General features: G+C 45.1%; 1 protein-coding gene across 1 annotated transcript in view; it reads right to left on the reverse strand.

Annotated features, from left to right (window-relative positions):
* rsrc1 (arginine/serine-rich coiled-coil 1) overlaps positions 1-26,675 on the reverse strand; it is a 417,271-nt gene that overhangs the window by 197,629 nt on the left and 192,967 nt on the right. The window contains exon 6 of the mRNA XM_067994672.1: positions 25,899-25,935. Coding sequence (XP_067850773.1) covers positions 25,899-25,935 — 37 coding nt within the window. The remainder of the gene's footprint in view (positions 1-25,898; positions 25,936-26,675) is intronic.

Below are 26,675 nucleotides of genomic sequence, written 5' to 3' on the forward strand. Positions count from 1 at the left end.
TACCGCCACCTCTGGTGGGTCGGTCCTGCTGGTGGGACAGGACATACCCAAGGATGGTGATGGAAGAGTCTGGAACGTTGGCTGAAAGGTATGATTCTGTGAATACGGCTATGTCAGGCTGTTGCTTGACCAGTCTGTGGGACAGTTCTCCCAATTTTGGCACAAGTCCCCAGATGTTAGTGAGGAGGACTTTGCCGGGTCGACTGGGCTTTGTTTGCCTTTGTCGTGTCCGGTGCCTAGTGGTCCGATGCCGGGTGTTCGGTCCGGTTTGATACTTATTGTGACTTTCTGTAGCGAGATTGTACAACTGAGTAGCTTGCTAGGCCATTTCAGAGGGCGATTAAGAATCAAAGTAAAGGTTCCCTTGGGAAGCAGTGATCATAACATGATAGAATTTCACATCCAGTTTGAGAGCGAGGATCTTGGGTCTGAAACTACTGTATTAAACTTAAATAAGGGCAATTATAAAGGAATGAGGGTGGAGTTGGCTGAAGTGGATTGGGTAAACAGATTAGATGGTATGATGGTGGATAAGCAGTGGCAAACATTTAAAAAGATATTTTATGACTCGCAACAAAAATACATCCCTGTGAGGAGGAAAGACTCAACAAAAAGGGTGAACCAACCATGGATAACGAAGGAAGTCAAGGATGGTATCAAGTTAAAAGGAAAAGCAGACAACATGGCAAAGATTACTGGTAAGCCCGTCGATTGGGAAAACTTTAAAAACCAGCAAAGGATGACTAAAAGAATAACAAATAGGGAGAAAATAAATTATGAGAGTAAACGAGTAAGAAATGTAAAAACTGACAGTAAAAGCTTCTGCAAGTATATTAAAAGGAAGAGGGTAGCTAAAGTAAACATTGGTCCCTTAGAGGATGAGACTGGAAATAATAATGGAAAACAAGGAAATGGCAGAGGAATTGAACGGATATTTTGTATCTTTCTTCACAGTAGAAGACACTAATAACATACCAATAATAGTAGAAAATCAAGGGGCAAAGCGGAGGGAGAAACTAAAAACAATCACTATCACTAGAGAAAAAGTACTAGGTAAACTAATGGGTCTAAAGGCTGATAAGTTCCCTGGACCTGATGGCTTGCATCCGAGGGTCCCAAAGGAAGTGGCTGCAGAGATAGTGGATACATTGGTCGTAATCTTCCAGAATTCACTAGATTCTGGAAACGTCCCAGCCGATTGGAAAACCGCAAACATAACACCCCTATTCAAGAAGGGAGTGAGACAGAAAGCAGGTAACTATAGACCAGTTAGCCTGATATCTGTCATTGGGAAAATGCTAGAATCCATTATTAAGGAAGTAGTAGCAGGACATTTGGAGACTCATAATACAATCAAGGAGAGTCAACATGGTTTTATGAAGGGGAAATCATGTCTGACAAATTTATTAGAGTTCTTTGAGGAAGTAACGGGCAGGGTGGATAAAGGGGAACCAATGGATGCAGTATATTTGGATTTCCAAAAGGCATTTGATAAGGTGCCACATAAAATATTACTGCACAAGATAAGAGCTCATGGTGTTGGGAGTAATATACTGGCATGGATAGAGGATTGGCTAACTAACAGATAACAAAGAGTCGGGATAAAAGGGTCATTTTCAAAATGGCAATCTGTAACTAGTGGGGTGCCGCAGGGATCTGTGCTGGGGCCTCAATTATTTACAATATACATCAAAGACTTGGATAAAGGAACAGAGTGTCTTGTGGCCAAATTTGCTGATGATACAAAGATAGGTGGAAAAGCAAGTATCGATGGGGACACAAAATGTCTGCAAAGGAATAGTGACAGGTTTAGCGAATGGGCAAAAATTTGGCAGTTGGAATATAATGTGGGAATATGTGGAGTCATCCACTTTAGGAGGAAAAATAAAAAAGCAAAATATTATTTGAATGGAGAAATATTACAAAATGCTGCGGTACAGAGGGATCTGGGTGTCCTCGTACATAAAACACAAAAAGTCAACAGACAGGTGCAGCAGGTAATCCGGAAGGCAAACGGAATATTGGGCTTTATTTCTAGGGGGATGGAGTATAAAAGCAGGTAAGTCATGCTACAACTGTACAGGATGCTGGTGAGACCACACCTGGAGTACTGCGTACAGCTCTGGTGCCCTTATTTAAGGAAGGACATACTTGCATTCGAGGCAGTTCAGAGAAGGTTCACTCGGTTGATTCCAGGTATGGAAGGGTTGTCTTATAAGGAAAGATTGAACAAGTTGGGTCTATACTCATTGGAGTTTAGAGGAATAAGAGGAGATCTTATTGAAACACACAAGCTTCTGAGGGGACTCGATAGGGTAGATGCTGAGAGGATGTTATCCCTCATGGGGGAATCTAAAACTTGGGGTCATAGTCTCAGAATAAGGGGTTGCCCATTTAAGATGGAAATGAGGAGGAATTTCTTCTCTCAGAGGGTGGTAAATCTTTGGAATTATTTACCCCAAAAAGCTGTGGAGGCTGAGTCATTGAAAACATTCAAGGCTGAGTTAGACAAATTTTTGATCAGCAAGGTAGTCAAAGGGGAAAGGGCGGGAAAGTGGAGTTGAGGTAAAATCAGATCAGCCATGAATCATTAAATGGCGGAGCAGGCTCGAGGGGCCAAATGGCCTACTCCTTCTCCTATCTCTTATGGTCTTATGGCAGTACTCAAAGTAGAAAAGCCACCTGGCCCAGATGGAGTTTATCCTGGGTTATGATGTGGAGATGCCGGTGATGGACTGGGGTTGACAATTGTAAACAATTCTACAACACCAAGTTATAGTCCAACAAATTTATTTTAAATTCCACAAGCTTTCGGAGGCTTCCGTCCTTCCTCAGGTGAACGGTATGGAAATGACATTTTCGAATCCTTCGCATTTGAAAATCACAGAACAATGCCTGGTGATTACTGCCCGTTGCCAAGGCAATCACAATGAGCAGACAGAAAGGTGTCACCTAAAAGGCCACCGAATATACAAACCCCCCAAAAAAAAAGAGAGAGAAGGAAGACAGTCAATGACCCGTTATATTAAAAACAGATAACATTTGTTCGCTGGTGGGGTTACGTGTAGCGTGACATGAACCCAAGATCCTGGTTGAGGCCGTCCTCATGGGTGCGGAACTTGGCTATCAACTTCTGCTCGACGATTTTGCATTGTCGTGTGTCTCGAAGGCCGCCTTGGAGTATGCTTACCCGAAGGTCGGTGGCTGAATGTCCATGACTGCTGAAGTGTTCCCCGACAGGGAGAGAACCCTCCTGTTTGGCGATTGTTGCGCGGTGTCCGTTCATCCGTTGTCGCAGCGTCTGCATGGTCTCGCCAATGTACCATGCTCTGGGGCATCCTTTCCTGCAACGTACGAGGTAGACAACGTTGGCCGAGTCACAGGAGTATGAACCGTGCACCTGGTGGGTGGTGTCCTCTCGTGTGATGGTGGTATCTGTGTCGATGATCTGGCATGTCTTGCAGAGGTTACCGTGGCAGGGTTGTGTGGTGTCATGGACGCTGTTCTCCTGAAAGCTGGGTAATTTGTTGCGAACGATGGTTTGTTTGAGGTTGGGTGGCTGTTTAAAGGTGAGTAGTGGAGGTGTGGGGATGGCCATAGCGAGGTGTTCGTCATCATTGTTGACATGTTGAAGGCTGCGGAGAACATGGCGTAGTTTCTCCGCTCCGGGGAAGTACTGGACGACGAAGGGTACTCTGTTGGTTGCGTCCCGTGTTAGTCTTCTGAGGAGGTCTACGCGATTTTTCGCTGTGGCCCGTTGGAACTGTCGATCGATGAGTCGAGCATCATATCCCGTTCTTACTAGGGCGTCTTTCAGCGTCTGTAGGTGTCCATCGCGTTCCTCCTCATCTGAGCAGACCCTGTGTATTTGCAGGGCCTGTCCATAGGGGATGGCCTCTTTGACGTGGTTAGGGTGGAAGCTGGAAAAGTGGAGCATCGTGAGGTTGTCCGTGGGCTTGCGGTAGATTGAGGTGCTGAGGTGCCCGTCTTTGATGGAGATTCGTGTGTCCAAGAAAGAAACTGATTCTGAGGAGTAGTCTATGGTGAGCTTGATGGTGGGATGGAACTTGTTGATGTTATCGTGTAGTCTCTTTAGTGATTCCTCACCGTGGGTCCATAGAAAGAAAATGTCGTCGATGCATCTGGTGTATAGTGTTGGTTGGAGGTCCTGTGCAGTGAAGAAGTCCTGCTCGAACTTGTGCATGAAAATGTTGGCGTATTGGGGTGCGAATTTGGTCCCCATGGCTGTTCCGTGTGTTTGGGTGAAGAACTGGTTATTGAAGGTGAAGACATTGTGATCCAGGATGAAGCGGATGAGTTGTAGGATGGCGTCTGGAGATTGGCTGTTGTTGGTGTTGAGTATTGATGCTGTCGCAGCGATGCCGTCATCGTGGGGGATACTGGTGTATAGTGCCGAGATGTCCATCGTGGTGAGAAGTGTTCCTGGTTCAACAGGTCCGTGGGTACTGAGTTTTTGTAGAAAGTCTGTAGTGTCGCGACAGAAGCTGGGGGTTCCCTGCACGATGGGTTTCAGGATGCCCTCGATGTATCCAGAGAGGTTCTCACACAAGGTTCCATTGCCTCATACGATAAGACGTCCGGGTGTGTTGGCTTTGTGTATCTTTGGGAGGCAGTAGAAGTCTCCCACGTGGAGAGTACATGGGATGAGAGTGCGTAGGATGTTTTGAAAGTCTGGATCGAAGGTCTTGATCAGTTTGTTGAGCTGATGGGTGTGTTCTTTGGTCGGGTCTGTGGGTAACCGTCTGTAGTGTTCCTGGTTGTCCAGTTGTCGGTATGCTTCTTTGCAATAGTCCACCAGCGAACAAATGTTATCGGTTTTTAATATAACGGGTCATTGACTGTCTTCCTTCTCTCTCTTTTTTTTGGGGGGGTTTGTATATTCGGTGGCCTTTTAGGTGACACCTTTCTGTCTGCTCATTGTGATTGCCTTGGCAACGGGCAGTAATCACCAGGCATTGTTCTGTGATTTTCAAATGCGAAGGATTCGAAAATGTCATTTCCATACCATTCACCTGAGGAAGGAGGGAAGCCTCCGAAAGCTTGTGGAATTTAAAATAAATTTGTTGGACTATAACTTGGTGTTGTAAAATTGTTTACAATTATCCTGGGTTACTGAGGGAAGTAAGGGAAGAAATTGCAGAGGCTCTGGCCACAACCTTCCTTCGATATGGGGCCAGTGCCAGAGGACTGGAGGATTGCAAAAGTTACACCACTGTTCAAAAAAGGGGAGAGGGATAAACGTGGCAATTAAAGGCCAGTCAGCCTGACGTCGGTGGTGGGATACTTTTAGAGACAATAATCCGGGACAAAATTACTAATAAATGAAAGTCAGGACGGATTTGTTAAAGGAAAATTGTGTTTGACTAACTTGAGTGAGTTCGATGATGAAATAACAGAGAGGGTTGATGAGGGTAGTGTGGTTGATGTTGTGTATATGGACTTTCAAAGGGCATTTGATAAAGTACCACATAATAGACTTCTTAGCAAAATTAAAGCCCATGGGATTAAAGGGACAGTGGCAGCGTGGATACAAAATTGGCTAAGGGGCAGAAAGTAGAGAGGAGTGATGAACTGTTGTTTTTCAGACTGGAGGGAAGTACACAGTGGTGTCCCCCAGGAGTTGGTATTAGGACTACTTCTCTTTCTGATATATGAGCTGGACTTGGGTATACAGGGTATAATTTTCAAGTTTGCAGGTGATATTTTTTTTTATTCGTTCATGGGATGTGGGCGTCGCTGGCAAGGCCGGCATTTATTGCCCATCCCTAATTGCCCTTGAGAAGGTGGTAGTGAGCCGCCACCTTGAACCGCTGCAGTCCGTGTGGTAAAGGTTCTCCCACAGTGCTGTTAGGAAGTGAGTTCCAGGATTTTGACCCAGCGACGATGAAGGAACGGCGATATATTTCCAAGTCGGGATGCTGTGTGACTTGGAGGGGAACGTGCAGGTGGTGTTGTTCCCATGTGCCTGCTGCTCTTGTCCTTCTAGGTGGTAGAGGTCGTGGGTTTGGGAGGTGCTGTCGAAGAAGCCTTGGCGAGTTGCTGCAGTGCATCCTGTGGATGGTACACACTGCAGCCGGTGGTGAAAGGAGTGAATGTTTCGGGTGGTGGATGGGGTGCCAATCAAGCGGGCTGCTTTGTCCTGGATGGTGTCGAGCTTCTTGAGTGTTGTTGGAGCTGCACTCATCCAGGCAAGTGGAGAGTATTCCATCACACGCCTGGCTTGTGCCTTGTAGATGGTGGAAAGGCTTTGGAGAGTCAGGAGGTGAGTCACTCACCGCAGAATACCCAGCCTCTGACCTGCTCTTGTAGCCACACTATTATATGGCTGGTCCAGTTAAGTTTCTGGTCAATGGTGACCCCCAGGATGTTGATGGTGGAGGATTCGGCGATGGAATGCTGTTGAATGTCATAGGGAGGTGGTTAGACTCTCTCCTGTTGGAGATGGTCATTGCCTGGCACTTCTCTGGCGCGAATGTTACTTGCCACTTATCAGCCCAAGCCTGGGTGTTGTCCAGGTCTTGCTGCATGCGGGCTCGGACTGCTTCATTATTTGAGGGGTTGCGAATGGAACTGAACACTGTGCAATCATCAGCGAGCATCCCCATTTCTGATATGAGACTCGGAAGTGTCGTAAACAATGTGGTGGATAGCAGCAGACTGGTGAAATGGGCAGACACATGGCAGACGAAATTTAACGCGGAGAAGTGTGAAGCGATACATTTTGGTGGGGAGGATGAGGAGAGGCAATATAAATTAAATGGTACAATTTTAAAGGGGGTGCAGGAACAGAGAGACCTGGGGGTGTATGTACACAAATCTTTGTAGGTGGCAGGACAAGTTGAGAAGGCTGTTAAAAAAGCATATGGGATCCTTGGCTTTATTAATAGAGGCATATAGTACAAAAGGAAGGAAGTTACGCTGAACCTTTATAAAATACCGGTCAGGGCCCAGCTGGAGTATTGTATTCAATTCTTTAGAAAGGATGTCAAGACCTTAGAGATGGTACAGAAGAGATTTACAAGAATGGTACCAGGGATGAGACATTCAGTTGTGTAGAGAGACTGGAGGAGCTGGGGTTGTTCTTCTTGGAGCAGAGAAGGTTAAGAGGAGATTTGATGGAGGTGTTCAAGATCATGAACGGTTTTGATAGAGTAAATAAGGAGAAACTGTTTCCAGTGGCAGAAGGGTCAGTAACCAGAGGACGCAGATTTAAAGTGATTGGTGGAAGAACCAGAGGCGACATGAGGAAACATTCTTTGTCGCAGAGTGTTCTTATGATCTGGAATGCAATGCCTGAAAGGATGGTGGAAGCAGAATCATTATTAACTTTCATAAGGGAAAAAATTGACAGGGCTATGGGGAAAGAGCAGGGGAATGGGACTAATTGGATGACTTGTTCAAAGAGCCAGCACAGGCACAATGGGCCGAATGGCCTCCTTCTGTGCTGCACCATCTGAACATACAAATTAAGAGCAGGAGTAGGCCATTCGGCCCCTCGAGCCTGCTCTGCCATTTGATAAGATCATGGCTGATCTGGTTGCGACCTCAACCCTACTTTCCCGTCTACCTACTGTAACCTTTGTTAAATACCTCATTAATCAGGAATCTATCTAACCCAGCCTTAAAAATATTTAATAACCCTGCCTCCACCGCTCTCTGGGGAAGGGAGTTCCACAGACTCACGACCCTCTGAGAGAAAAAATTTCTCCTCATCTCCATCTTAAATGGAAGATCCCTTATTTTTAAACTGTGTCCCCTCGTTCTAGTCTCCCCCACAAAGGGAAATGTGCTCTCAGCATCTACCCCTTCTCATACCCCTCAGGATCTTACATGTTTCAATAAGATCACCTCTCATTCTTCTAAACTCCAGTGTATACAGGCCCAACTTGTCCAACCTTTCCTCATAAGATAACCCCCTCATCCCAGAATCAGTCGAGTTCTCTGAACCGCCTCCAAAGCAATTATGTCCTTTCTTAAATAAGGAGACTAAAACTGCACACAGTATTCTAAATGTGGTCTCACCAATGCCCTGTACAACTGTAGCAAAACATCTCTACTTTTATAATCCATTCCCCTTGCAATAAATGACAACATTTCATTTGCCTTCCTAATCACTTGCTGTACCTGATTCATTACGAGGACACCCAGGTCCCTCTGTACCTCAGAGTTCTGCAATTTCTCTCCATTCAAATAATATACTGCTTTTCTATTCCTCCTGCCAAAGTGGACAAGTTCACATTTTCCCACATTATACTCCATCTGCCAAATTTTTGCCCATTCACTCAATCTATCTATATCCCTTTGCAGACTCGTTGGGGGAAAAATTGGATAAGGGTCCGTTCTGGGCGATGGTAACACCCCGCGCCCGACGGACCCTACTCAGGCAGCATGTGAACTTTGTGCTGCCTTCTACTTACCATGAAATCTCCGTGCAGCAAGTGCAGCCCTCGCTGCATGATTCTCCAACGATGCTCTGGATGCCCTGGTGGAAGACGTGGACCAAAGGAGTGCAAGCATGTACCTGAAGGGTGGCCGGAGACCCTCTAGACTACAGCTGCATAGGCATTGGCAGGCTGTGGCACAGGAGGTGAATGCTAGGAGCATTGCACCACACATGTGGGTGCAGTGCCGGAAGAGGTTTAATAATTTGACACAAGTGGTCATGGTGAGTGAATACAAGTGTCAAGTAGCACATCGTACCAACTGCACCAATACTCCATGCACGACACCTCCCATCACTCACCCACCCACCAACAAACACTGTCCATCCATACGCAATGCTGCATCTCACTCGCACATAGTACCAAACTTGCAGGCCACACAACCACCACTCACAAGTCTCACAAACTGGCAGCTATTCGACCATGACAGGCACATCACCCACACACCTTGCGGGACACTCATTGACACACTGTCCTCTGTCTTGCAGAAGAAGGTGGCGTATAACACCCAGCAGCAGGAGAGACCTGAGGCTGGACGGGCACTTCTGCATGTCCTCATCCGCCTGGAGGAAACAGTGCTGCGGATCGTTGGGCGGGCCATCGCTGCATCCGTCACAACATGCCGCTCTGGAGGTCCTGGTCAAGGGGGTCTCTGCATATTTAATGCTCCTTCTCCTTTTCCACATCTCCCTCCTCCCATAATCTTTTCTGACTCATGTACTGCACATGCTGTCAGCACACACCTCTTACTTGCTCCTCTCCCCACTCCACTACTCAACCTGTTTCCCTTTGTCATTGCAGATACCCAAGAACACGTGATGGCATCCGAGGAGGAAAAGGAGGAGGAGGAGGAGGAGGACACTGAAGCCACACCGTCACTTGATCTGACACTTGCTTCCAACAGCTCAGAGACTGACACTGCGTGTCCTTTAGAGGTTAGATTAGAGGAGGGATCTGCACGTGGTGAGACACCGAGCACAAGTGCGCAGGAGCCGGGGTGGAGGGAATGGATATCACAGGTGCCAGCTCGCCGGAGGGCGAGGTTGCTCACTAGTTCTGCTGCAGGGGAGTCAGATGAGGACTTCGATGGGCCAGGCTACAGAAGGCGGCTGATGGGCGTACACCAACAAATGCTTGGGGCACCGGAAAGCCTGCCAGAAAGCCTGCAAAGAATGAGAAGGGGCATGGAGGAGTCCAGCTCCAACTTGGCGCAGGGCTTTGCGCAGAGCTTGGAGCCCATCCTTTCCAACATGGAACGGGTGGTCACCTCCATCAGCGCACGTGTGGAACCCACCATGATGCAGTGTCTGTTGACTGATGTCACAGCATCCATTGCAGCACAAACATCTGCCATCCAAGGTCTGACTGTTGCATTTGCAGCTCAGACTGCTGCTATCGTGGCTCTGGGGACCACTGTGGAACGGGGCTTCCAGGGCATCACAGCACTCCAGCAATCCGTTTTCCAGCCGATCACCAGGATTGCTGAGGCAGTGGCGCCCTGGCAGTCGGACCTGCTGTCCCCTCTCAGGACGACAGCATTCCTGCTCCCACCGCTACCACTCCACCAGTGCCCCTGTTGTTGCCTCTCGGCCAGCCAGGCCAGACTGCTGCAGCCCATGCTCAGATGGAAGCCAGACCCTCCAGGCCCAGAGCTGCTCGAGGTCGTCCTCCAAGGCCATCTGGATGTTCTTCCATCGAAGGCCAGCAGCCTTCCACCACCCATGCTCCAGCCACTGGGGAAGCACCTCGTTGGAGCACTAAGATAGGTAAAGGCACACGAACAACAGGCACAAAGGGAATGCACAAGGGTGAATAATTCTGTTATGTTTGCATAATTTCATTTATTAATCCATAAACGAGAGTTTGATTATGCATTTGGTGGTGGTTTTTATTCATGCAATGAGCTGAGAGGGACACCAATGTGTAATCAGATGGAGGGCGATTTGATTGTCTTGTGGGAGAGAAAAGGTGGCGAATGTAGGACTGTTGGTGAGTTGGGGGATGTAGTTCCAATTATTGAAAGCAGGCACGGATCAGGCGAGCACGCACAGCCCTTGCAGACAAGGCGAGTGGTTCCTGCTGCACCCTTGCATCTTTCTCCACCTCCTCTTCCAGCTCCACCCCCTCCTCCTGCTCCTTCTCAGCCTCTTCCTCCTCCTCCTCCACCTCTGGCTCAGGACCTTCTGCAGTCATTGGTGGCAAAGGCTGGTCCCTCATGATGGCGAGGCTGTACAGCGTGCAGCAGACCACAAATCTGCCCACCCGCTCAGGGGAGTACTGCAGGGCTCCTCCAGACCAGTCTAGGCAGCGGAGGCTTTGTTTGAGGAGGCCTATGGTGTGCTCCACGATGTTGCGTCTGGCAGCATGGCTCTCATTATAGGCCTGCTGTGCACATGTGCGTGGATTCCTGACCAGTGTCGTGAGCCACGTCGTGAGGGGATAGCCCTTGTCGCCCAGTAGCCAGCCTTTGACTTGCCGAGTCGGATGAAATATAGCTGGCACATTGGACTGCTGCATGATGAAGGCGTCGTGACTACTCCCAGGGTAGCAGGCATCGACCTCCAAGATGCGATGCGTGTGGTCACACACCAGCTGCACGTAGAGGGAGTGGAAGCCCTTTCGGTTGACACAGGGCAATATGTGTGCTGTCCACGGCACCCTGCACCATGGGGAAGCCAGCAGTGCTCACTTGTTCTGATTGTTTCTGTTGGGAGGGAAGGTGATGAACCTGTTCCTCATGTGGTACAGCGCGTCTGTGACCTCCCTTATGCACCACGCACTGCATACTGCGAGATGTTGCACATGTCACCAGCAGAGGCCTGAATTGCTCCTGAGCCGTAGAAATTCAGTGCCACGGTGACCTGCATAGCCACAGGCAATGCCGTCCTTGCCCTGCTCGGAGGCTGCAGTTGTGGCCGCACCAGTTGACAGATCTCGGTGCCGGCTTCCTTGGTGAACCTCAGGCATCGGATGCAATCCTCCTCGGTCATGTTGAGGTAAGAGAATTGATCCCGGAAGGCCCTCATTGGGTAGGGCCTCCTGCTCAATGCCCTGTGCCTCCTCGTCCTCCATCTCCTCACAGCTTGACCTGCTGGGCGTGGCCTCTCTGCATGTTCCCAGTCATACTCAATGCCCAACGGGAGCCCTAGCAGACCACCCATGGTTGGCAGCAATGTTGTTCCACCAGGGTTGTAACTTTCCAGCCCGTAAGGCAGTACCTGCCAAAGCACTCTCAAAAGTAGTGTAGAAACTCTCAATAAGAATAGGGAGCTTCAAAAAACACTTCCTACTCCTCCAGCAACCAGAAGCAATAATCTAGCAACTAACCTGCAACACCTGCATGGTCCCTTTAAATAGTGCTGGTGGGGGGGCCCTTCGGGCACTGTAAGAAACGTTCAGATGGTCAGGGATAAGACTGTGTATTGAGTTGAGCATTTAGGTCGAAAATGATGTGTATCACTTTAAATCAGTGTTGCACATTGATTGCAGCCATTTTCTCCCTACTTTACATGCTTCCAGTGTCCGGTATTAGCGCATGCGCTAACTCCTGTACCAAGATGGTGTCTGGCGCACGTCATGCAGGAAACGTGCATGCACATCCAAGACGCCATCTTGGATGTCGGAGAGGCCGTGTAGCGCCGAAACAACGGGCACTACATGGCCCAATTTAGTGCCCCTTATGTCCCCTTCACAACTTACTTTCCTACCTACCTTTGTGTCATCAGCAAATTTAGCAACCATACATTAGGTCCCTTCATCCAAGTCATTGATATAGATTATAAATAGTTGAGGCCCAAGCACTGATCCCTGTGGCACTCCCCTCGTTACATCTTGCCAACCTGAAAATGACCCATTTATGCCTACTCTCTCTCTGTTTCCTTTTAGCTAACCATTCCTTTATCCATGCTAATATGTTACCCCCTATACCATGAGCTCTTATTTTGTGTAGTAGCCTTTGATGTGGCACCTTGTCAAAAGCTTTCTGGAAGTCCAAGTACACCACATCCACAGGAACTCCTTTATCCACGTTGCTTGTTACTTCCTCAAAGAACTCTAATAAAGGAGTCAAACACGATTTCCCTTTCATAAAGCTGTGTTGACCCTGCCTGATTGCACAGAGATTTTCTAAGTGCCCTGCTATAACCTCCTCAATAATAGATTCTATCATTTTCCCTATGATAGATTTTAAGCTAATTGGCCTGTGGTTTCCTGCTTTCTGTCTCCCTCCTTTCTTGAATGGAGGAGTTACATTCGCTATTTTCCAATCTGATGGGACCCTTCCAGAATCTAGGGCATTTTGGAAAATTAATACCAATGCATTTACTATCTCTGCAGCCACTTCTTTTAAGACCCTAGGATGAAGTCCATCAGGACCTGAGGACTTGTCAGCTTTTAGTTCTAATATTTTTTTCAGAACCCTTTCCCTGGTGATTGTAAATGTTTTAAGTTCCTCCCTCCCTTTCACCTCTTGATTCACAATTATTTCTGGCATGTTATTTGTATCCTCTACAGTGAAGACGGAAGCAAAATATCTGTTCAATTCATCCGCCATTTCCTTTTGTCCATTATTAATTTTCCAGGCTCACTCTCTGGAGGACCAACAGTCACTTTACTTACTCTTTTCCTTTTTAAATACCTGTCGAAACTCTTACTACCTGTTTTTATATTTCTAGCTAGCTTTCTCTCGTACTCTAATTTCTCCCTCTTTATTATTCTTTTAGTCGTTCTTTGCAGTTTTTTATATTCTGTCCAATCTTCTGACCTGCCACTAATCTTCGTAGAATTGTATGCTTTTTCTTTCAATTTGATACTATCTTTAACTTCCTTAGTTAGCCCCTCGAGTCTTTCTTTCTCACCGGAATGTATCTTAGCTGAGTGTTATGAAATATCTCATTAAATGTCTGCCACTGCATCTCTACTGACATATCCCTTAACCTAAGTTCCCAGTTCACTTTAGCTAGCTCTGTCTTCATGGCCTCATAATTGCCCTTATTTAAGTTTAAAACACTAGTCTTAGACGTACTCTTCTCTCCCTCAAACTGAACGCAAAATTCAATCATATTGTGATCACTGCTACCTAGAGGCTCCGTTACAATGAGGTCATTAATTAATCCTGTCTCATTGCACATTACCAGATCTAGAATAGCCTGCTCTCTGGTTGGCTCGAGCCGTGCTGCTCTAAGAAACTGTCCCGAAAGCACTCTATGACCTCATCTTCCAAGCTACCTTTGCCAATCAGATTCTTCCAATCCATATGTAGATTAAAATCACCTATGATTATCGCTGTTCCTTTCTCACAAGCCCCCATTATTTCTTCCTGTATACTCTATACAGTGTGGTTACTTTTAGGGGGGCCCATAAACTACTCCCACAAGTGACTTCTTGCCGTTACTATTTAGGAACATAGGAACATAGGAACAGGAGTATCTCTACCCAAACTGATTCTGCAACTTGGTCTTTAGAACTAAGGTAATTTCTCTCTATTGTACTCATGCCATCCTTAATTAACAGCGCTACCCCTCCACCTTTTCCTAGCTTCCTGTCCTTCTGAAATGTCAAGTACTCTTGAATATTCAGGTTCCAGCCTTTGTCATCTTGCAGCCATGTCTCTGTAATGGCTATCAGTTCGTACATATTTATTTGTATTTCAGCTGTCAATTCATCCATTTTGTTATGAACGCTACGCGCATTCAGACACAAAGCCTTTAGTGCTGTCTTTTTACTATTTTTGCAACCTCTAGCCTTATCTGCTGGCACACACTTAAGTTTGCATGCTCTGTCCCTTCCTGCCACTCTCTGATTGTCATTTCTCTATTGCTACTTCGCTCTTGTCTTGTCTTGTCTTCATTCTTTAATTTATCACATCCTCCCTTACTTGATCCCCTCGCCCCCTCTATTTAGTTTAAAGCCCTCTCTACCGCCCTAGTTACACGATTCGCTAGAACACTGGCCCCAGCACGGTTCAGACGAAGGCCATCCCAACGGTACAGCTCCCACTTTCCCCAGTACTGGTGCCAGTGCCTCATTAATCGAAACCCATTTCTCCCACACCAATCTTTCAGCCACGAATTTAACTCTCTAATCTTAGTTATCCTATGCCAATTTGCTCGTGGCTCAAGTAATTATTACCTTTGAGGTTCTGCTTTTTAATTTAGCCCCTGGCTGCTCATACTCCCTAAGCAGAACCTCTTCCCTCGTCCTACCTATGTCGTTGGTATCTACGTGGACCACGACAACTGGGTCCTCCCCCTCCCACTGCAAGTTCCTCTCCAGCTCAGAGCAGATGTCCCGAACCCTGGCACTGGGCAGGCAACACAGCGTCTGGGCTCTCGTTCTCGGCTGCAGAGAACTGTGTCTATCCCCCTGATAATACTGTCCCCTACTACCACTACATTCCTACTAACTCCCCCTGCTTGAATGGCTTCCTGTACCATGGTGCCACGGTCAGTTTGCTCATCCACCCTGCAGCCCCCGCTTTCGTCCATACAGGCTGCAAGCACCTCAAACCTGTTGGACAATTGCAAAGGCTGAGGCTCCTCCACTTCTACCTTCTCGGTCCCCTTACCTGCTTCGCTCGCACTCACACCCTCCTGTCCCTGATCACTGACCAATTTAGATGACCTTATCCTAAGGGGTGTGACCGCTCCTGGAACCGAATGTCTTGGTATTTTTCCCCCTCCCTGATGTGCCGCAGTGTCTGCAGCTCGGCCTCCAGCTCAATGACTTTGTGCCGAAGCTTCTCAAGCTGCAAACACTTACTGCAGACTGTTTGCTCTGGATCACACTGGCGTCCAGGAGCTCCCACATTCTGCAGTCGCTACACATCACCTGCCCTGCCATCTTTATTATGTGTTAATTAATTTCTTATTCTTAATTAAATTTATAATTTATAAACCCTACTACTCCCAATAAGCTTTACAACTGCTAGTAAACCTTCTATTACTACTAAAACCTTAAAATTACCAAGTTACACTTGTTTTGAAAGTTAAACGAGTCAAATATTCACCAACCAATCACTTCCGTGTTTCCCGATGATGTCACACTTGGATAGCACCATGCTGTGTACTCTATAAGGGTTGTTTAGTTTGATGCGGGTAAAAATGAAATTTACAGCATGGGGAAGGTGAAGACAGAGAAGTGTTTGCCCAACTTATTTTGTAAACAATTTTACAACACCAAGTTATAGTCCAGCGATTTCATTTCGAGGATTTCATTTCCAACAACGTTCACCTGAGGAAGGAGGAAGCCTCCAAAAGCTTGTGAATTTAAAATAAAATTGCTGGACTATAACTTGGTGTTGTAAAATTGTTTACAATTGTCAACCCCAGTCCATCACCGGCATCTCCACATCACAACTTATTTTGCATATTGTCCTTGAAACAAATGGATTTACATTCCTTCATAATTCCTTGAAGTTGACGTTTTACAGTAATATACTTTACACAACTTTTTCAAAATATAAATAAAAAGCATAATAACAAAAAATGTGATAGCAACTTTTTCATATTATTTCTATAATTTTCACACAAATCGAGCTTTGCTTTTCAATTTCAATCACAATTAAGCTCCTAAATATCTTTTACAAATTTGTTTTCATTTGAAAGGTTTGGTCTTATTGATGTATAAACATGGTAAAATGATTCATCAAGAATTTATTTGAACCAATTATTTTCTGAAGCTAAGGTTATTAAATAATTCTATATCATTATATGTTAATATTATACAGCACACTTATTTTATCATTTGCTATTGGGCAGATTTCTTAAAAAGACCAAAAGAAGAAATTATAATGTGAGCCTTATTGATGTGCAAATTTAGGCACGTCTGGGTAACAATTAGGTAGTGATTAACGAAAGGGTAATTTGTTTAAAGTGATTCTGTATATGGACACAAACTGTTCTTGATATATTTTTATGGAATTCTTCAAGGAGCACCTTTATATTATATCATTTTCTATAGTGTAACAACCATCCAATTTACAAATGACGAACTCAGTCCACAGCAGCAATGCACAACTTATAGGCGGATTGCGACCTAGCAGGCATGTAAAAACTCATCAACACAAGAAATGCCACCGTGGACCAGCTGTTTTTTTGTGTCTTTCATTTTTCTGCGTTTCATGTGTGTGGTTCCATTGGCTTGGTCACAATAGTCATTTCCAAAAACTCTTCTCATACTTTTACACTATAAAGTGGGGCCAGAGGCAGACACCTAGTTCACCATTCATTAGCTGTACTTTTAAGTGTGAACAAGCCCAGGTAAAAGGAGCCAACGATATGACAGTTCAACAGAAATCTAGATTTACGAATGTATCACTGACTTAAGGCCACTATTTTTAATGAAGTCTGAACACGTGCAGTATCCATAATTTCCCAGGGTGCATTAGTGCCAGTCACCTAAACTGAGGAATATTTTTTATTCAGTTTTCTAAAATTATGTGATGATAAGGTAGAGGTCAGATTTCAGCAGTTTTAAAAAAGTGTGTGTGTGTGTGTGTGTGCGCACGCGCTCGAGCTTGGGGGGGGGGGGGTTGTTCTGATTACACACTTGTTGTGGGCTTTGTTTTGTGTTCTGTAAAATTTAGAGAGAGGGAGGGAGGAAAGGGGTGGGGGTCTGAGGGGGAGAAAGAATATGCCTTTCTTCATGTTACTTAAATTTTAAAAAAAGCAGTGATTTTTGAAGCCAACTAATTACCTCACCTGTGTTTTGTTGAGTTAGAAAAGGTTAATCTAATGTCTTACACATGTGAGCTAGATATTCTAATTTCTCATAGTTAGGCGATAAAGGAAAAAGGTACAAAAACACACCTGCCTTTGGGGACGGATCCAGTGAGGGGAGTAAATGGAGGGTTATGAGTGAGGTTCGTGATAGTAGAGCTAGCAGGAGAAGATAAAGGGGTTCAGCAGGTAGTTGAAAGGGGAAGCGGTAGGAGTAGTGATAGGAGTGAGATGGTGCTAAGACGGAGAATGGGTAGTGGGAAGGAAAAAGGAGTAAGGGACAAGATAGTAATGAGAGGGTGGGGGTGAAGCACGAGTGATTGAAGGCCACATTTGCCCAAACACACCTACCCCAAATGTAGCATGCAGCCATTGGTGGCTCCTTTCACAGCCATACCACCGACCATCTCTTACTCAAACGAAAGAAAAAGAAATCAGAGAAAGAGAAGGAAAATTCATTCAGGGAGAAAAACAGAAGAGAAGGGAAAGAGACAGACAGAACCAGAGGAAAAGAAACAGTGACACAAAGACAATAGAAACAGGTCAGATAGAGAGACCATGGGGGTAATTTTAACCCCCAAGAACAGGTGAGTTGGGGGTGGGTGGGCAGTAAAAATGGTTGATTTTTGGAGCAGGATCGCATCCCGGCTCCAACGCATCCACTTCCAGGTTTAACCCAGGTGCGTTTGGACGTGCGCGCAACAGAAACCTGGAAGTCCCATCCCCACTTAAATCTGACAGGCCGATATTTAAAAGGGCAATGTGTCTCATTGCAATAGTTGAGGCACTTAATTTTTTGTGTATTACAAATGTCAAAGAAATTTAACCTTACCTGTTTGGGTTTCCCATCACTTCCGATTCACGTCACGTGAAAGTAGGCAGGAAGGACCGGATTCATGAGGTGAGTGCCTTTATTGCACTTCTTGTGGGCCCAAAGGAGCAGGAGTGCTTCATCCAGGTCCAACATGCTCACCTGGCATGATCAGACCCCTGCGATTGGCCGACCCCCCACCCCCCACCAATGCTGGACCCCCCCCACCCCGCCAATCTTCTCCAATGCCCACCCGATATTGTCCATGTCCCCCCACCACCCCTCTGATTTCTTCCACGGCCCATGATCGATCTCTCCCTCCTTCCCACCTCTCCGATTCGCAGCTCCTTTCACTTCTGACAGGCAGGAGGCCTGTCAATCTGGCTGCCTGGCATGTGGGAAACCCAGAAGTACAAATACTCACCTTCAACTGAGTTGCACTTGCAGACTGCAACGCACTCATTTGGCTTCTGGGTTCTCCATGCAAACATCTGCGGATGCGCTGTGTTCTCGGCTCCAAGCTAAAACCATGCCCCATATTCTCAAACTTACCATGTACAATGGCACAGGTGGCCAACTAATAATGTATTAAAAATCTTAAGTCTATATGCAGTGCCGGTCAACCTTTTCCACAATAATTTCCTTTCTCCATTTTTGTAAAGGAAATTACCTATGTATAATTTGTCAAGCTACAATCGCACCCTCCAGAGTAGAGTCATTGCAGCATCATCGCTGACAGGACAGTTTCCTTCATGAAAGTGGACATAGCAATTTATGATGGAAATACAAAAATCTAGAGTGTATGAGTTTAAAATGGGGACTGAATTACATCTGCACTCCAGGGTTCAATCATCCACCTCCCTCTAACTGTACTTCACCCATAAACTACACTGGTTCCCCAAATGTAAAGCCACGGGAGATCAACTATAGAGTAAACATCTTTTGCCTATGCACACTACTATTTCCAATTATAAACTCCTATGTGCACATTTATAATGGAAACTGCCCATGTAAACTTCCAACACTGTAATTACACCCTTCCACCATTGGTTCACATCTTCTTCCTCCTTAACCTCTACTTCAAAGAAACTCCCATAGTCCAACCAATTCTCCTTTTCTGCTTCCTAAATTGTCATACATTTTGCTATTTAACTATAAATAATAATATAAAATAGAAGCATGATATCAAAATAAGGACAGAATGTATGACTTTAAAACAGGGACTGAATTACTTCAGCACCTGGTCCATTTATCTCCCTTCCTCTAACCCCATCTCATCTGAAGACTACACTTGGTCTTGACTCCCTATGTGCAATGCGACAGGAGATAGACTAGCATTTTCTAAAAATAATGTTTGTATTCTGCACATTTCTGGATAGAGCATATGCTTCATTTCCTCGATCTTTCCAACAAACTACTTTGTGTGCAAGTTCAATCTCATTTGTCTACTGCTGTTAATCACCAACTCCCTGCTCAGCTGTAGCGTAAACTACTTCCGAGCATAACAGGAGCCAATTTTAATGAACAGTCGCAAAGAACAGCAGCAGCATTAATTATATAAAATCATGAATGATTGAAGGATAAATTACAAAGATACAGAAGGGTCTCTCGAGGATTTGGGAATCCATATCCATCTGGTCAAAAAATAAATACTTAACTTTAACAAGAGTAAACTAAAAAAAAATGACTCTGATTGGATCAACAGACAACCAGTGGTGAAATAAGCAAGAAAAATTAGCTTCCGAAAGCCTACAAAGAAAGGGGAAAGGGTCAACTGCAAACAATGCAGGTAACCAGAAGCATGTCAAAAGGATGATTAGAAGGGCAAGGAAGAAACTAAAAACAAGCATAAGTGAAGATGGTAAACACAATAGCATGAAATTTTTCAGATCAGGCCTGCTGATCAAATGTTAGAAGATACCATGTTAAACCTGATTCGACCACACTTAGAGGACTGTGTTCAGTTTTGCTCACCAAGACACAAGGGAAACATTGAATCCACAGAGGCAGTGCTGAATAGAGCATTAAAAGATGAGGTCAAAGGAAAGATTGGAGAAATTGGGTCTCTTTTACACTGAAAGGAGGTGATCAAGAAGTGACCTTACAGAGGTATATGAAATATTAAAGGCACAGCTAAAATAAATCCAGATCACTGCCTCTAGGTAAATCAGGATACAAGAACAAGCAGGAATAGGACAACTTAAGAGAGAAAGAAAGGAAGAATTTCTTCACACAAAAATTATCAGCACTTTGAATGGACTTCTGGGAAGGCCAAGAGAGATGAAAACCTTAGATTTCTTTAATAAACAGTTAGATGATGTGACGGAGAGAAATGCAAGTTTTCTTTCTTCTGGACGGATGAGCAAAGATGGACTAAATTTCTACCTATCATGTGATAGGACCGTTCTGCAATTCATTCCCAAACATTATGCCAGGTAACACCCTTACTTCCCTCAGGAACCTTTCTTTTCTAAGTTAAGAAAAGAAAGGTTCCTGAGGGAAGTAAGGGTGGAAATTGTGGAGGTTCTGGCCATAATCTTCCAAACATCCGCAGATACGGGGGTGGTGCCAGAGGACTAGAGAATTGTAAATGTTACACCCTTGTTCAAAAAAGGACATAAGGATAAACCCAGCAACTATAGGCCAGTCAGTTTAACCTTGATGGCGGGGAAACTTTTAGCAACAATAATCCGGGACAGAATTAGCAACCACTTGGACAAGTGTGCATTGATTAGGGAAAGCCAGCACGGATTTGTTAAAGGCAAATCCTGTTTAACTAACTTGATAAGAGTTTTTTGATGAAGTAACAGAGAGGGTCGATGAGGGCGATGCAGTTGATGTGTTGTATATGGACTTTCAAAAGGCATTTGATAAAGTGCCGCATAGGCTTGTCATCAAGATTGAAGCCCATGGAATAAAGGGGGCAGCAGCATGGATACAAAATTGGCTAAGTAACAGGAAACAGAGAGTAGTGGTGAACGGTTGTTTTTCGGACCAGAGGGAGATGTACAGTGGTGTTCCCCGGGGTGGTACTTGGACCACTGCTTTTCTTGATATATATGAATGACTTGGACTTAGATGTACAGGGCACAATTTCAAAATTTGCCAATGACACAAAACCTGGAAGTGTAGTGAACAGTGAGGAGGATAGTGATAGACTTCAAGAGGATATAAACAGGCTAGTGGAATGGGCGGACATGTGGCAGATGAAATTTAACGCAGAAAAATGCGAAGTGATACATTTCGGTAGGAAGAATGAGGAGAGGCAATATAAACTAAAGGGCACAATTCTAAAAGGGGTATAGGAACAGAGAGATCTGGGGGTGTATGTGCACAAATCGTTGAAGGTGGCAGGGCAGGTTGAGAAAGCGGTTAAGAAAGCATATGGGATCCTGGGCTTTATAAATAGAGGACAAAAGTAAGGAAGTCATGATGAACCTTTATAAAACACTGGTTCAACACAACTGGAGTATTGTGTCCAGTTCTGGGCACCGCACATCAGGAAAGATGTGAAGGCCTTTGAGAGGGTGCAGAAAAGATTTACTACAATGATTCCAGGGATGAGGGAATTTAGTTACGTGGATAGACTGGAGAAGCTGAGATTGTTCTCCTTGGAACAGAGGAGGCTGGGCCTGCGGCAGGTAGTGAGCGAACCAACACGAGGGAAAAACCTACTTGACCTAGTCCTCACCAATCTACCTGTCGCAGATGCATCTGTCCATGACAGTATTGGCAGGAGTGACCACCGCACAGTCCTCGTGGAGACGAAGTCCCGTCTTTGCACTGAGGACACCATCCAACGTGTTGTGTGCCACTACCACTGTGCTAAATGGGATAGATTCAGAACAGATCTAGTCGCTCAAAACTGGGCATCCATGAGGCGGTGTGGGCCATCAGCAGCAGCAGAATTGTATTCCAGCGCAATCTGTAACCTCATGGCACGGCATATTCCTCACTCTACCATTACCAACAAGCCAGGGGATCAACCCGGGTTCAACAAGGAGTACAGAAGAGCATGCCAGCAGCAGCACCAGGCGTACCTAAAAATGAGGTGCCAACCTGGTGAAGCTACAACTCAGGACTACATGCATGCTAAACAGCGGAAGCAACATGCTATAGACAGAGCTAAGCGATTCCACAACCAACGGATCAGATCAAAGCTCTGCAGTCCTGCCATATCAAGTCGTGAATGGTGGTGGAAAATTAAACAACTAACAGGAGGTGGAGGCTCTGTAAACATCCCCATCCTCAATGATGACAGAGTCCAGCACGTGAGTGCAAAAGACAAGGCTGAAGCGTTTGCAACCATCTTCAGCTAGAAGTGTCGAGCGGATGATCCATCACGGCCTCCTCCCGATATCTTCACCATCGCAGAAGCCAGTCTTCAACCAATTCGATTCACTCCACGTGATATCAAGAAACAGCTGAATGCAATGGGTACAACAAAGGCTATGGGCCCCAACAACAACCCGGCTGTAGTGCTGAAGACTTATGCTCCAGAACTAGCCGCGCCTCTAGCCAAACTGTTCCAGTACAGCTACAATACTGGCATCTACCCGACAATGAGGAAAATTGCCCAGGTATGTCCTGTCCACAAAAAGCAGGACAAATCCAATCCGGCCAATTACCGCCCCATCAGTGTACTCAATCATCAGCAAAGTGATGGAAGGTGTCGTCGACAGTGCTATCAAGCGGCACTTACTCACCAATAACCTGCTCACCGATGCTCAGTTTGGGTTCCGCAAGGACCGCTCGGCTCCAGACCTCATTACAGCCTTGGTCCAAACATGGATAAAAGAGTGAAATTCCAGAGGTGAAGTGAGAGTGACTGCCCTTGACATCAAGGCAGCATTTGACCGAGTGTGGCACCAAGCAGCCCTAGTAAAATTGAAGTCAATGGGAATCAGGGGAAAAACTCTCCAGTGGCTGGAGTCATACCTAGCACAAAGGAAGATGGTCGTGGTTGTTGGAGGCCAATCATATCAGTCCCAGGACATTGCTGCAGGAGTTCCACAGGGCAGTGTCCTAGGCCCAACCATCTTCAGCTGCTTCATCAATGACCTCCCCTCCATCATAAGGTCAGAAATGGGGATGTTCGCTGATGATTGCACAGTGTTCAGTTCCATTCGCAACCCCTCAGATAACGAAGCAGTCCATGCCAGCATGCAGCAAGACCTGGACAACATTCAGGCTTGGGCTGATAAGTGGCAAGTAATATTCGCGCCAGACAAGTGCCAGGCAATGACCATCTCCAACAAGAGAGTGTCCAACCACCTCCCCTTGACATTCAACGGCCTTACCGAATCGCCCACCACCAACATCCTGGGGGTCACCATTGACTAGAAACTTAACTGGACCAGCCACATAAATATTGTGGCTACAAAAGCAGGTCAGAGGCTGTGTATTCTGCGGCGAGTGACTCACCTCCTGATTCCCCAAAGCCTTTCTACCATCTTCAAGGCACAGGTCAGGAGTGTGATGGAATACTTTCCACTTGCCTGGATGAGTGCAGCTCCAACAACACCAAGAAGCTCGATACCATCCAGGACAAGGCCGCCCACTTGATTGGCACCCCATCCACCACCCTAAACATTCACTCCCTTCACTACTGGCGCACCGTGGCTGCAGTGTGTACCATGTACAGCACACACTGCAGCAACTCGCCAAGGCTTCATCACGCGGACTGCAGCGGTTGAAGAAGGCGGCTCACCACCACCTTCTCAAGGGCAATAAGGGATGGGCAATAAATGCTGGCCTTGCCAGTGATGCCCACATCCCATGAATGAATAAAAAAAAAGACTGAGTGTAGATTTGAGAGAGGTATTTAAAATCATGAAGGGTCTAGACAGAATAGATAGAGAGAAACTGTTCCCGTTGGTAGAAGGGTCAAGAACCAGAGGACGTAGATGTAAGGTGAATGGCAAAAAAAACAAAGGTGACATGAGGAAAAACTTTTTTACACAGCAAGTGGTTAGGATCTGGAATGCACTGCCGAGCAGGTGGTGGAGGGAGATTCAATCATGGCCTTCAAAAGGGAACTGGATAACTACTGGAAAGGGAAAAATTTGCAGGGCTACGGGGATAGGGCAGGGGAGTGGGACTGGCTGGATTGCTCTTGCATAGAGCCGGCACGGACTCGATGGGCTGAATGGCCTCCTTCCACGCTATAACCTCTCTATGATTCTATGAGAAAAATGAACTTGCATTCATATAGCACCTCTCACGACACCAGGACATCCCAAAGCGTTTTGCAGCCGATGAAGTACTTTTGAAGTGTTGTCATGACCATAATGTCCAGAAACGATGCAGCCAATTTGCACATAGCAAAGTCCCACAAACAGCAATGAAATAAATCAGGAGACAATCTGTTTTAGTGATGTTGACTGAAGGATAAATGTTGGCCAGGATACTGGGAGAACTCTCCCGCTCTTTTTCAAATAGTGCCATGGGATCGTTAATGTCGAAAAGACAGCACCGATAGGTAGCGTTTCCAAGAATGCAGCACAGCCTCAGTACTGAAGTGTCAGTCCAGATTTTATGCTCAAGTCTCTGGAGTGGGGTTTGAACACACGACCTTCTGATTCGGAGGCTAGCATGCTACCACTGAGCCACACCTGACACCTACTTTGATCGTATGGTATAATTCCATGACTCACAAGATTAACAATTTGGTAATATTATGGAAACTGGTTGTAACACCCAGTAACATGGTCAGATGGCTAGTGCAGGGAGATTGATAGCACTCAAAAGGATTTGGACAAATCAAGGGGATGGATTTAAAAAATAGGTGGATTTCAATGTGAATATAGATGTGTAATATGACAGTAAATATACATGCACTCGAGCAGCACGTGAAGCATCAGTACACGAAGTAAGAGCGGCCACTGACAAAGGATTTGGATATGATTACGGACCATTCACTGAAAGTATCCAGCCAATATGAAGCTTATTAATATGGCTAATCAAGTACTGGGATGCATCTCAAGGGCATTTAATAATAAGTCAAAACAGTTCATATTAACCCTGTATAGCATAAACAGTCAGGCAACCTACCTTCAAAATGACTTGGGTGCATTTGAAAATTCAGGGAAGAGTGATTAGGATGATTTGAGATTTAGGATTCTTAGTTTTGAAGAGACTGACATTTGCATAAAAATGTTTGATTTCACGGTAAAAAAAATCTTCAAAATACTGGGAGGTATCATTAACCTGTACTGCAAGCACAAAAATAGAGATTAATATAAAATTATCAATCGAGACTGGAGATTAGGATTTTTTTCTCCGTCTAGTGAACATGGGAAATAGACCCTCACAAATGTAGTACATCATTGTACTTCTTAAAAAAAAATGCATGAGCATCTGGTTACAAATGGGATTGAATGTTTAAGTCTGGACAGAGATGATCTAGTACTGCGTGGAACATAGTGGTTAAATAGGTTACAACACTGGAGCAAACAGAGTTAAAATATATATTATCACATGTGACATTCTATTACATACCCTTAATCTCAACTATTGTTACTACAGAAGACCCATTACTGATCCTCCTTTTTGTGATGTAAAAAAAAAATCAAAAACAAAATAACACAAAATACATAGCCAATCTTTTCTAGCAGCAGTATGCTGCAGTACGATCCATGAGTTCTCTTCTACGCTATGGGTTTCAGTCAATTTTATTTCATCTTTACATCAAAAAGATATCATTTATAACCAAAAAAATTAATTCCTTTGGAATGCAGAGATAAATGGAAGTGTGAGTGCCTTGCACATAAGAAAAGTAAGGCTGCTCCTCTGGGAAATTGTCTACTTTCAGAGTGCTAGGTATTCAAAGCTTGTTCAAAAGTGTTCATTTAGAATACAGATATCAAAAGACGATGCAAATATTCAAGAGATAATCAGGAAACTTACCAGATGTTCTAATCCTACTTTGATGTTCCCAGATTCCCTGTGAAAAAAAAAATAAAGTCCTAAATAACTGTTGTTCAATTCCGTGCAATGTCCACCCCAAAATCCCAGTCTCCAAGTGTCAAACTGAAACTGAAACCATAAAATTGCGTAATCTACAAAATACTAATGAGTACAATCACACATTATCACACTATTGCGATTAGACAATCATATCCACTTCTGCTGAGTTTAATATAGAATTGTAGGCTCTAATACATTTCTCCCACCAAATGTGTAACCAATTTAGGATTTGAAAGTAACTATCCAACAATTTTAGCTGTGTGGCCGCTGATAATTTTGGGAAAATCAAATATTCTATTGGTTATAGAAACATTTAATGGGATATCTAGATATATTAAAACGATCATAAAGACCTGCTAAGTAAATTTACATTTATGAGTTACCTCAGTAGATAATACTGGGGTATTGAATTTTTAACAACTCTATTAAATCTCCCCTTAACCATCTCTGCTCTAAGGAGAACAACCCCAGCTTTTCTAGTTTCTCCACGTAACTGAAGTCCTGCATCCCTAGTACCATTCTAGTAAATCTCCTCTGCGCCCTCTCGAAGGCCTTGACATCCTTCCTGAGGTGTAGTGTCCAGAATTGGACACAATACTCCAGCTGTGGCCTAATATAAATTTATAAGGGTTTAGCATAACTTCCTTGTTTTTGTACTCTATGCCTTAGTTTATAAAGCCAAGGATCCCAAATGCTTTTTTTTTTAACAGCCTTCTC

This window comes from Heptranchias perlo, chromosome 13 (assembly GCF_035084215.1).
Source record: "Heptranchias perlo isolate sHepPer1 chromosome 13, sHepPer1.hap1, whole genome shotgun sequence".
NCBI lineage: Eukaryota > Metazoa > Chordata > Chondrichthyes > Hexanchiformes > Hexanchidae > Heptranchias > Heptranchias perlo.